The sequence below is a fragment of the Haemaphysalis longicornis genome, unplaced genomic scaffold, assembly GCF_048455015.1.
Source record: "Haemaphysalis longicornis isolate Haplotype H1 unplaced genomic scaffold, Haemaphysalis longicornis Haplotype H1 scaffold_14, whole genome shotgun sequence".
Taxonomy (NCBI): Eukaryota; Metazoa; Arthropoda; class Arachnida; order Ixodida; family Ixodidae; genus Haemaphysalis; species Haemaphysalis longicornis.
The window spans coordinates 24,908,644-24,921,548 of NW_027526245.1; the positions used below are offsets into that span (position 1 = coordinate 24,908,644).

The 12,905-nt window shown below is 49.9% G+C and overlaps 1 protein-coding gene across 1 annotated transcript in view; it reads right to left on the reverse strand.

The window, feature by feature from the left end:
- LOC144165202 (cell adhesion molecule 4-like) overlaps positions 1 to 12,905 on the reverse strand; it is a 61,660-nt gene that overhangs the window by 12,310 nt on the left and 36,445 nt on the right. Inside the window, exons 4-6 of the mRNA XM_077695322.1 lie at positions 10,559 to 10,715; positions 6,942 to 7,052; positions 3,391 to 3,573 (exon numbers count right to left, since the gene is read on the reverse strand). Coding sequence (XP_077551448.1) covers positions 3,391 to 3,573; positions 6,942 to 7,052; positions 10,559 to 10,715 — 451 coding nt within the window. The remainder of the gene's footprint in view (positions 1 to 3,390; positions 3,574 to 6,941; positions 7,053 to 10,558; positions 10,716 to 12,905) is intronic.

Below are 12,905 nucleotides of genomic sequence, written 5' to 3' on the forward strand. Positions count from 1 at the left end.
TGCAATTTTGTTTTCCGTATCGCTAGCACTGTGTGACTGTGGAAGGTGTTCCTGTGGAAGGTGTGTAAGGTGTAGAACTGTAGAAGGTGTGCCTGACCTTGTCCCAGAAAGCACAAAACTTAAACGTCGATTTGCTTGCTTTTTCTTAGAAATAGTGCACTGAACCAAAAAGAGCTAGCAGGTGCAGGGAGAAAGCTATCCGAAATTCGAACAGAAAAAAAATCGCTCTTCCTCATACTCATGCTGAATACGGATGCAATGGTGAAATCAAGTGAGACACCATGCCATGCTGAACTGCTGTGGTAAATAATTGTTGTGGGAAGTTCGACATTTTAGTGAATCGGCAGGCACCTGTAACAAACTAATTTGAACCGACCATGAAGACAATGTATAGGTTTGTTCAGTTTGAAAAAAAATAGTAGTGGCTTAGCTCTGCTATGCCAGGATATACGTAGCGTGAGCTAAAGTTCCGCAATCCAGTCCAATACAGTCCAGTCTAGTTTAATGCAGTCTAATCCTGTCGATTCCAGTCCAGTCCTGTCCAGTAACTGCTCCTCGCGCATGCTCCGCACGGCTCTTCACGAGCCACGCGAAACGGCTATCAAGCGGCTCCGGTGCAGCGTCAGACTTGGCTACTGGGCAATTGAGGTGCACACCTGGGCACGCGCCGGCGCCAGTGCGTCTGCCGCGGCTATGACGCAACACAATCCGACACAATCCACTTTAACCCAATCTAATCCAAATCCAATCCAATCCAATCCAAGCCAAGCCAAGCCAAGCCAATCGAATCCAATGTGCCTCGCGCTTGCGCAGAACTTTTCACTTCGATTTCACTTCACACGCGAAACTGCTCAACTTCGGCCAGTGTAGCTTACTCTACAAAAAAGTCTTTGGAAACCCAGTCAGCTCTTTTCTATCCCGGAACGACGTTTTCTAATCGAAAAAGTACGCTGAGTATTGATAAAATTTCAAGTTTTGTGCTACAGTGGTGCAATATAGGCGGGAGTGACGTAATATGGGTGCGCACTAAAAACATTATCATCAGCATGTTGACTGCACCTAAGTATTCAAGGGGCACGATCGAGCAGAACTAGGATCCTCGCTACAATTTTCGCCATGTTTCTTGGTGGTGACTTAGGTCATCGGTGGCTGCCTATCTCACAAACCAAATTTTCTGGCGGAGAAATCCCTGAAAAGTGGCTGGGAGTCGCCACTGTTAACATCTCTATTCCCCAATTTCTCCGTTATTTGGTTAACTTTTGCCATCATTATTATCACGACATAGTTGTCTGTTTAATACGTGTATTTTGGTTTCATGGTCCCTTCAAAGATGTTTTCACAGACACTGTTTGGGTGACTCAAACTCTTACATATTTCCGCGCCATTTTGGTAATGACAACACACTGCAACACAAATACTATCCAAGCAAGCAGTTCGTTGAGTGAGTGTTTGAACAGCACAGAGACTCGTGTTACTTATGCTTGGAGTCAGCTTGTGTCTGCAGGTGTTGTTGCAGCCATTTACCATGCGCATTCTAGGGGCTGCTTTCTGTTATCACATTTCCTGTTTGACACAGCTATTTTAACATGTCCGCCCCCTAACTGCCAACAGGCTTGAATTTTAAAAGGTGCCTGTGTCGCCTGAAAAGGTCCTAGGCACAAAGCACGATTGGAGCGTTCCTGCAGTCAGATTCTAACGACGAAATCTTTAGAAGAAACTAAACTTGCGTTTTGTCTTCATGGCCCATTTAATGCCCACCCATTGCCTAGCAGCGTGAGCTTTTTCATTTCAGAGGAACCTGCTGCAGAATGGAAATTTGTGCCACGCTTATGGGGAGGTGGCTTATTTGCCCATCGAGATGCCATTGCATCGTGTACCGCCAAAGTGCTCCTTCACTAGCGAGAAAAAGCATGCAATACAATCATCATGCTGCGAATTTCAAAATACGCCTCTTTTATGTTACAGAAGCACCTTGGAAGAAAGGCCAAGCAAGAGCGCGAGTTCAGGATATTATCTTGTCTTCCAGACCTGCCTAATGGCGCTTCTGCAAGTATGCTTGACATGCCTTTCTCGCTCCTGTGAAGTGCCACTAAGTTTGAACGGCATCAGGGAATGCGTGCTCCAAGCGGGAGTAACAAATTTGGACAAGCCAGCCGACGGTTGTCCGGAAGCTGCCCCGTTAGAATTATACCGACACTCCTTTTAACGCACGCTTAGCTCAAATAAGCTATATAATTACGAAAAAAGGGAATGGCCGTGCGACCCACTTGCTGATTTCCCGCCACAGAGCCTACGCTGTCATATGTTCAGCTGTGCGATTGGCTGAGGTCGGAAAAAATAAACGCAAACTAGGCCGGGCTTACAAGCTAGCCGAACGAGCTGTTTGGGGTTAAATGCAATGCATGTTAATTTTATAGCAGTGAGAATGCTGGGGTAAACAATGGAGGTTACCGAAATACAGAACACATATAAGTAACGATGCGCCCTGCTGTTGGTACTGGGCGCACTATAATGCTTGGTTTAGCTGCACAGTAGTCCGCCACTTTGGTGTTGTCTGACACAACACTGGCTGATTGGCGTAAGCGATACTGTCATACGTGACCCTGTTTGTCGAGCATACCACATTTCTCACGAAGCTATTACTTTCCGCCGTATCAAAAAGGAGACAGGTGCAAATACGGTCAAAAACAAAGCAACGGCGGACAATAGTCCCCGGCTCAGCATGTAGCGCCATATGCGAGGACTGACTGTGAGCAAGACTGCAGAGCCTAATGACGCACTGGAAGTTCGTTTGAATACACGCCCTTTTGAGATCACGGCTGACGTCACAAGAACCCGATGTGGTGGGAAAATGTAAATTTTAGCGTAAATTGAATAATTTCGTAGTGAATACGGCATTGTTTGCTGGCGGACAAGCTCTGGGGGCACTATAAAACACGGAGTCTTTCGAATAAAACAAACTTGTATTTTGTCTGCAGGGCCCCTTAATATTGTTCCCTTCAAGGCACTTGTAAATGCCTTTAAGTATTCTTTTTTTCCAAGTGTTGCTAATATTGAGAAAAACCTAAATGGTTCCTTGCGGGAAAAACCGAATGAACCGTTCGCGAAAGAAGAGCCTAGCACTTTTTGTTATACGTTTCAAATGTAATTATGGCACGTGAGGTTTGGGGGTAACTGGAGTTAGTAATAAAGCAGAATATCTAGGAATTGCTGTGGTGGTTTACAGTACTTGGCGTCTCAATAAATGTGATAAAATGATCGCAGTGCGGTGTACATAAAAGCACACATGATCTGTATCCCTGACATGCACTGCCTGTTGTCCCCGACACTGCAGGAACAGTTCGACGCAGATACAACACCATTCGCGCCCGCATGTATCAGCAAACTCACTGAAAATATCCAGGGTGACTGAGGTCGACGCTCCGCCTGCGACTGGCTGGCTAGCTGTGCAGCGTAGCTTGGCACCTTGGTGACGACGCTCCAAAGCGTCAATTCGCAGAAGCAAACCGGGCCCGCTCGAAAGAAGCTTCGCAGAAGGAGTCGCTCCCCACCGAAGTCGGGCAGCTGGAAAACCTGCAACAGAACGCTTTCCTCGTACCTGGAGCGAGCAGCAGCGCTAGTCACAAAACGCTTTCTATCCAAAATTAACACCAGCATTGAATAGTCATGAGAGCGAGGGCGGAGGAAGAGTCTCCTTTTGCTAGAATTTAAAACATGCGTTAAGGAGGGAAATTTTAGCTGGATATTTCTTTAATTATTACTGATCCTGCTACAGTAAAAACAAATCGATCCTCGGTGCGTTACAATTGCGTATGCATCAGCTTAGCGAATGTGGCATTGGACGCTGCTTTTCTATTCCTTAGCGAAAGTTCGCGCAGAGTCGGTAGGGAGAACACGGGGACCGAAAGGCAGTTGGTTTGCAAGAAAATGGAACCTGTGCGTCTTACCCCCTTTCCGCACAATGTAGTTTACAAGTGTAAGGCTTGCTTACGCCGAATCCGATGATGATTATGATGTCACGAGCCGCGTTGCCCGTGCAGCAACGCGGCTCACCCATTCTTCCAAGTTGTGACGAGCGCAGAGACCTGGCCTCGGTAAACATAGCATCTGTTTCGCCGCACTGCAGGCCAGCGTTTTCAACGTTGGCGCAACCAGAGCTACGCCGTAGAGGCTGTTGCCTTGCACTGGGGGCAGCAGCCTTGACTTTATTTCCAACTCAGTTAGTCGGTGTCCAAACGAATCTGTACATGCTCATCAGATAACAGTGCACCAGACAGTGGCTCAGTGCTGTTTCATCCACACGGTTTCTGTGTACGTAGAAATAGAAAAAAATGCCGTCAAATAGCTATGAAATGCGTGAGCAAGAATTTAGGCCGCAGGAGGCAATCTGAACAGCGCTTTAGGAAGCTTTATGCGCCATTTTTCGGGAGTAAATAGTCTCTGAAGGTGCCCACCTTCACGCGATATCTAGTCGTCCGATAAGTGTCCATGCACAGCTTCACTCGAAAATGTTTGCTTGAATCGCCCATTAAGCCCTCCGGCGCTCGCCGATGCGCCCCGGCCCCACTCGGCGAGAAACGCGCTCTTGTGCCAACAATGGCGAGTGACGTCGCACCCTCCAACACGGCTGCGCCCAAGCCGCCGCTCTGTAAACAGTCCTGACTGATGGGTGCTGCATCATCCTTGTTAATTCTGTGGCGCATATGAGATGCTTCCGCCAATATGACATTTTTCCAATTCCAATGTAAACTGGGCCAGCACGTTTTGTAGCGCCCCCTGCCCTGCTCGCTGGAGGAAATCGACTTATTCGTCTTGCGCCGCAACTCATCAGAATAGCCCGCCTCGTCGGTGCCGACTGCGGGCCACCACTGACTGATGAAATTGTGATGCTCACATGCTTGAATCCACTAGGCAGGAGCACAGGTTCAGCAGAGGCGTTCACTCTCCGACCTTGAGTAGAACCACCAGCTGCGAAGCCTCACGAAAAACCACAATCACCAACTTTGTTGCACCAAATGTGGAACTAAGAAATTCTTTGGGACTGAGTCTTTGCCTGTGGCTTCAACTAAGGCATGCATAGCTCTCGCCAATGTGCAGAGAGGTGACGGGTACGAACACTGCACTCAGGGCTGGCACAAGCACGCCTTCCGTGGCAGAAAACACTCCGCTTTCGCTTTCCTGATTCACATCTCCTCCAAGAGTTTGTGGGGTCCCAAAACGGAAGAAAAGCAGCTTACCCACCCCACAGTCTACTGTAGCTCCATATGCAAGCAAGAAATCAACACCTAGGATGACGTCGTGTGTCCCATGTGCCAGAACAATAAATTCTGCCGAGGTCTTTTCCACCAAGCGTAGCCGTCGCTGAGCAAATTCCTGCAAACCGCAGTGGCCCCCCCCCCCCACCCCCCCCACACCCGGCCAACGTCACGGAAATGTACATTGCCGTCAGATGCAAATGTTACTTTGCCTCCCAAGCGAATTCTAACGCCAATATTCATCACAGAAAGAGCTATGCAATAGTATCCACACAATTCACAGAAACTTCAGGCTTATTCGTAGACATAGTTGTAGACCCAGTCAAAGCTCCGACGCGTCCAGAGTGTACGTCGGCAATACGCCGCGAATTCGACCAGTTTAGCAACATACTGAGTGGCGCAAATACACAACACACAAGAAAGAAGACACTGACAGGCGCTGCCCGTGTCTTCTTGTTTGTGTGTTGTGTATTTGCGCCACTCAGTGTGTTCGTAAAACTAAACCAACACGCCCAGCAACACGTTCTGTTCAAACAGTTGTTTCGGGTGTATCGGAGGGAATGAGCTAATTGACAGTGAAGGGAGCGGAGACGCCGCTGGGTAGGCCGTTTTCCGGTGATTGAAGGGGGTGCCCATCACCTCTTCTTTCTCGACTCAATTTCCTACTGCTACTTTGGTCACTTGTTCACCTAGGGCTGCGCGTAAGCTGTGCCGCGTAACACGAAATACTTTCATTTATGTCGCGTCGTGAAATAATTACCCGATTCTAACGCGCCCCCGATTCTAACGCGCACCCGATTTTCCAGGCAAAGAAACCGAAAAAACTTGCACCTCCGTTTGTAACGCGCAAGGAACTTTGTGAGCAAGAAAAACGAATGCGAGAGAAACGGGCGATTTATTCCCCGAAGTAATCTTACTCATCTCACTCCTCGTCGCTCTCTGCTGACCACAACATCTCGTCATTGGTGCCGTCAAGCGCGTTCGCGATGCCACACTTCTGAACGAACGTTCAACCATGTTCGATGGGATCGTGGCCCACGCCTCGCATGCCGATCGCGCGACCTTCTCCAGAGGCATACGCTTCAGCCAACCGCTCGCTGTGAACGCGTGGGAGCCGCTCGTAAGCCGCGGAATCGGCGCACCTTCGTTGCCGCTGCTGCCATTGCTGTTATCAAGCACGCAAGTGGAATAATTTGACGATTTGTGTGAACGCCGAAAAAAAAGCCTAGGCGCCTGAATCCGAAAAATTGTTGTAAAAGCTTTGGCGCCACCTTGAGATTGCGATGGCGATGGGTGGAACGAAATTTCAGCTGTTTCGGCAGTTTCGGTTTCGTATCCGATTCTAACGCGCATGCCATTTTTCGGCCTATTTTTGCGGAAAAAAGGTGCGCGTTAGAATCGGGTAAGTACGGTAGTAAGAAAACAACCAAGCCCGCTGTTTTTTTCATTATGTATGTAAATAACACTATGGCTGTGTGACTGAGAATGGTCCATACGCTCTTAGGCAAACGACACAGCTCACGTCCGTGCAATCGTAAACAAGTGCACCAGCATTCGCGTCATTACGAGGTGGATGTAACGGAAGCACATATCTACGCCGGTAACGAGCTGACGCGCGCTGTTCTTTGTGTTTCCAGCTTTATTCTGCTGTCAAGCTGATAGCAAACATGGCATGCAGCTTCCTACCTTGAGGAGGACTGCCCAGCAGCTCCAGTGGCTCTCCCTGCACCAGCGAACCGAGCTTCGGGCCGAGCACGTTGCCTTGGAGGTCACTCAGAACTGGTGGAGACATTGGGCCTGCAGAAAGCGAGTAGTGGTCGCACTGTAATTTCTTGGCGCGAATGTGTGCTTGACTGTGTGCGTCCGCGCGTGCTTGACTGTGTGCGAGCGCGCTCGTGTCTCGTATGTGCGCATGCGTTCGAGTGTGAACGAGCGAACGCGCGAAGGTCTGTGCTCACACATTGCTTTCAGTACTGCAAGACATGTAAGATCACTGTCCGTAAAGATTTACTGCTAGTATAATGGTCAGGACACGTGGTCCTGTGCTTCATGCAGCACGAATACACGTAATTCAAATATTTCCTACTCATGGTGCGTTATGAACCCGCGAAGCAACCACGCCACGCGTTTTCACAGCAGAGCTGTTTAGGACGACAGAAATCCCCCTATCGTACACAAAATCCCCGAAGCCCCACGAAAAACAACGAGGTTAGGGAGGTCCCGGTAATTGAACCCGGGACCTTTACGCAGGTGAACTGGGAACCTAACCACTGGGCCACCTCAAAGGCCCGAGGGGTGCGGGTTAGCAGTGATGAGAACAATAACATGTGCAGCAAAAAGGAAAGGAAAAGAGCTTCACTTCGTCGGAATGTAGCCAGGGTCACTAGGATAATGAAACCGGCGCCTATCCGATTGACCTATCATCGCATTCCGGGCGCACAGCATTTCCTTTGGGTTCGTTACGCGGCGTTGTCTTTGGGCTTCGCCGGGGGTTCTAGTGGTGCCAATGCGGTCCACTTTGGGATAGATCTGAAAGCCTGCGAACCAAAGAATCCGGGCATGCCAGTTATGGAGAAATTCCAGCGGAAAGTTCATAAATAAATGTGAGGTGATGACATAATAGCGGGAACTTGTCGCCGTACTTAACAACTTGAAAGCAAACTTAGGTAGGTTCAACGGACCATGGAACGAGAAATGATCGCAGTAACACTTAAAAACAGGAAGCGAGCTTCCTGAATCACAAGATATCACAGTTCATATAAGCAAAAAGAAATGGACTTGGGCTCGCCACGTACTCGCGTGAAATGACAATCGGTGTACTACGAGGGTGGCAGATCGAACACCGAGAGGCGGGTCTAAAAGGTGGGTCTAAAAAAAAAAGGTGGGTCTAAAAGTTACTCGATTAGGGGAAGAAATAAGGAAATTCGGAGGCAAAGAACGGACTCGATCGGCGAGAGAGAGGAGCGGCAGGAGGTCGACGGGAGAGGCCTCCCTCCTGCAATGAACCCAGTGGGCTACTGCTGCTGATGATGATGCAACAGCCGGGTCTCCCACGAAGGGAGAGGGGCCGCCAGCTCTGCTGTTTCTCCTACCTTGCACCATTAGTGCAAGCTGCACAAATTTTCGTAAATTGAAAACCGCAGTCATTGACGAGATGCAGTCATTGTCTCTATGATGGTCTAAGTGACCATCGGTGCGTCAACAGAAGATTGCGGAGCACCCAGTGCTAGTACTGGCGATACCAGAAGGTGTTCAGCTTGCAGACCACTGTCGGACAAGCTCCTGTCGCCCTCACTACAAAGTGACCTAGGGTGCTTCTCCGGTTCGCGAAACTGCAGGAGATTCAAATGTTTAAATGCCTGTCACTTAAAAAGAAAGTAGAATCGGGCATTCGCACACCTTAAGCGACACCCGCGGTCAAGTAACTTTACTATCTGCGCCGGAGTAGGATCACACTGTTGCGAACAATGTTTTGAGAGAGATGAAACTTTATTTGAAGCGACCCATGTCCGTGCTGCCATGTCGGGTTGGCCGGGAATGCGCTTAAATGGGCGCTTCGCAGGAATTCGGGCCCCGCACATCGCAGTGCGAGACGAGGCCAGAGTAACGGGAGAGCTCCACCGAGCGCCCTAGCGTGGAGGCCTTCCCAGCGCCGGCATGGAGTACCTTCTGTTCCCCAAAAGGCCTGCGGCAGCCCAAAGGGAAGTCTTCGCCCGCCTGCTCAATAACGTGGAGACGACTGGCCTCCCGTAGCGTCTGTAGCCCAGACTGCAGTGACTGACTGATGGGCCCGGACTGACAGCCCCATCTCTTATTCTGTATCCTGTCTTTATACCTTTTTTTCTCGCTCTCTCTACGTTATCCTTTCACTCCCCCTCTACTTCCCTTAGCCTGCACTGGGCTGTATGCAGGTGAGCTCCCTGCCGAACTCAAAATATCCCCACTGCAGTTCCTTTCCTTTTCCTTTCCCGCACCCCCCCTCCAGAGGAACGTGCGAAGACCCGGTGGAGGAGCAGCCCCGCTCTCCCAGGTGTATGGAATGTGGGCTAGTAGAAGATAGAACTAGTAGAACTGCTTTCCCCGCAATTTCAAATCAAGTCTCGTTGTCTCTCTTCTAACAGCACAGTGAAAGCCTCTGAGGTATTTATAAATCCATTTATTACTGACCTACCTAAGCACACGTGCGTGGAGAAATAGTATCATTACGCCCGCCTGCCTTCACTTGAAGCTATTATCCAGGAGAGGTCTGAGGCACACGACAGGAAACGTGAAGCCACCCGCGCGGGAATCCTTGTCAATAATTTGGCTTTGAGACAACTCTACCGGCTTCCCACGCAACTAGCACCTGCCCCATGTTTAAAGCGCAGACAGATGATACACAAGAAGAGGACAACACGAGCGTTTTCTATCAATTGCTTATTCAATAAAAACGCGCATATCTGTCGAGTTTTAGCATGTGCCCTTTCCCATGGGACCACATCTCTGTTCGAGGCACAAAGCCGCCGTCACTCTCACGTAGCCCAGAATATCACCAACTAGGGGGAAAAGCCCGCTGGTTGGTGATATTCTGGGCCACGGGATAGCAGGGGCAGTGCTTCATGAAATGACACTGTGCGCAACACTGGCGTGTAGTGACGGCCTTTAGCGAAAGGCCCGCCCGGTTAAATTCCCAATCATGCCAAGCAGGTGCCAAACCCGCCTTCAAGGCATCGTCTTCGCTTTAGAATACATGAATTCTACTTACAGCGCTGACAACAGTCTAAGGTTTAAAATATTTACGGACAGCCGCGAGGCCTTGGCTAGACTTGGTCAGACCCCACATGCGGGAACTACTTGTGCTGAGATCAAGACCATCTGCCGTCGGTTGAAGGACCGTAGGAATATAGATGTCTGGGTAGATTGGGTACCAGGCCACGAAAGCGGGATTTGTAGCGAGACTGCTTAATGGGGCGACCGAACTTCTAGAACTCCACTCCAACCGAGGCTACCCCGCCTCATTCACACGCTGCAATCACGACCCAGTAGAAGCAAAAGCAGCAGCAAAGGAAGCATCCAAGATTGTATTGTGAGGCCTGATAACCCACGATCCAGTTTTATCACCGGAAGGCCTGCCGCTGGACGCCGAATTGTTCCAGCACAAGGTACGGGCGGGCGCCGCACTCCACGAGGATGTACTGGCAAAGTGCCGGACATGAGGGCCGAAGCGCCATCAGCCTGCTAACCAGGATCCACTGCCTGCAACAGCAGCTAGCTCCACCGGGCTCAACCCCACGCCCTGCTCCTGTTGGCGCGCAGGGGCTTACCTATCACCCGTATGGCGTAGGAGCTCCAGCGGCCCTCTTTCCAGGAGCACTGGTAGCAGCCAGAATCCGCCAGGCTGAGGTGCGTGAGATGCAGCGAAGACCCGTTGACAGCACGGCCGCTCCGGGGCGCTGCGGCAAGCAGCACGGCCTGCCCGTCCTGCAAGTCCATGGAAGTTTAGCCATAGTGTCGTGTTCGTTACGTACGCCAGTTCATGGTGTGAACCACCGACGGAACAGGCGTTGAAGCAGTCAGTCAAGAAGAGGGGAGAGGCAGCGCATCGAATTGAGCAGCATCCTGCCGCCGCTTTTTTTATGGCGGCGTGCTTTGAAGAAGTCATACCGCTATAGAATTGGTGATTCGACAATGCGTTGTAGGGGACCACTTTGCCGTCTGATGTCTTTATGGCGCCGTCCTCCGTCAAGAACGAGAGCTACTCCGCCTTCAATAATAACATGAGATTGCCGGGTACGACCAGGTGCTTACAGAACATGAAGAAACCGTGTTTCGTAAGGATAAAATACTGCGTAGGCTTAACTCGCTGAAGTTTGCCGCGCAAGCAGTACTGCAAGTTTGCGTATATTAGTAGAATGAGGCGTCATTACGTGAGCAGCGCACTGATTGCTTGTCACCGCCGCCTTTGCGAATATTCAAGGAACGTGATCGCCACCGTACCGTCCGCTACCCTACAAGCCGTACTTCCAGACAGCCAACCTACCAGGTGCCAGAAAGGTAAGGCATATGTCTCGACAAACTGACGTAAGAAGAGAGTATACAAATCGCAGATTTTAAGAGGTGTAAGCGCATCTTGAATACGAATAGCCGCAGAATAACGTCAAAGAAGAACGCTGTTTACTTTTCGCGTGGGTTGTGTAGCGACCGCATCGACGCCACTTTCGCTGGTGTGCTTGCCGATTATTGGTCATTGCAGAAACATCAAAACGAGTTTCTAAGTGTAGAATATACGGCTTTGGTGAGGACGCACGAAAATGGTACGTTCTTGTTGGGAAGCTTTGCCAAAGGACGCTCAATGACTTTCGCGAAAGCTGTCGTAAAGCGGCGACAGTATGATGAAGCTTTGCACATCTCGAAAGATCAGGTACGAGAACTCGTGGAATAGACGTATTGTGTCCCGGTAGTACTGAATGTCACGAGCACCAGCAGATGGCCTAGAATAATATTTTTGTTGGCAGAACCACGCTATCAGTCGACGCCCTGGATGCAAAGAACGGCCGTTTATATACCATGCGAAGCTGAGAAAACGCACTTACGTCGTCCACGTGACAAAGACTTGGGAACCAGCGAAAGTATGGCGGCAGACAGTCCACACTGTCAACACCACCTAGATAATTTCAGGCCGCAGGGTTGCAGCAATGACGTTAGAGGGTTTCGGCCAGTTCTGCCGGTGAATGCAGCGGCGAGGCACTGTGTTTTGCGTAGGCCTTCGGTGATAGAACGCTCTCGCGTCCTCAGTTTCACCAATTTTTAACTTTTCTGTTTAGAAAGAGTAAACAAATTATTTCCCTTTCGGGCGATGTGAACATCGACATGCACTCTGTAACAAGACCAGGCAAGGAACTTATGGCATTATTAGATGCCTATGGTTTTTGCAATGCTTTCGAAGTTCCTGCGCCCATAACACGGCAACCTGCATAGACGTTTGCCTCACCAATGCTTACCAATGCAGGAAATAAATGCAGGAACTGTTGCCTTCCACATCAGCGACTATCTTCCAGTGTTGACTTTTGTTAACCACGCTAGATCAGATGCCGCTTGCAGGCCACGTAATTTTAAGTACCGTCGCATTGATCCTAAAACTTTGAGCAGCTTTCTAAATGCGATTGCCCCCACTGGCTGGGCGATCGCGTCTTATCTATGAGTGGCCCTTACATACCTTACGAAAAGTTTTTATCTAAGGTGAAAGCCACTTATGATTCTTCCTTTCCTTTGAGGCAAGCGAGAAAACGCAAAAATAGAAAACATGGGTGTTCCTTACCGCCCGGCAACTAGGTATCGTTCGGTGGGCATAGCTTGTTTACCTGCATGGTGTTTGTTGTCACGCCGACAGAGCTGACTTGGGCGTGAAGGGCGCAAGGAGAAACCGCAGAGGCTTCTTTGTTATTCGCCGCGCTTTTGTGCTCACCCAAAGAGTCGGTCCGGAGACGACGCATACAAACGCGCCGGTCACCGCATAATAGCTGAAAGCGATGTCAGCTTTCGAAGGAGCATTTCCTTGCGTTCGTTTGGGACACGGGCGGAGGAGGACCGTTGACATTTTAACGACCGCAATTACCGCCACGAGAATTCCCGAACCGGACATTAGCAGGAGTTCGGTCAAGGGGTCAAACC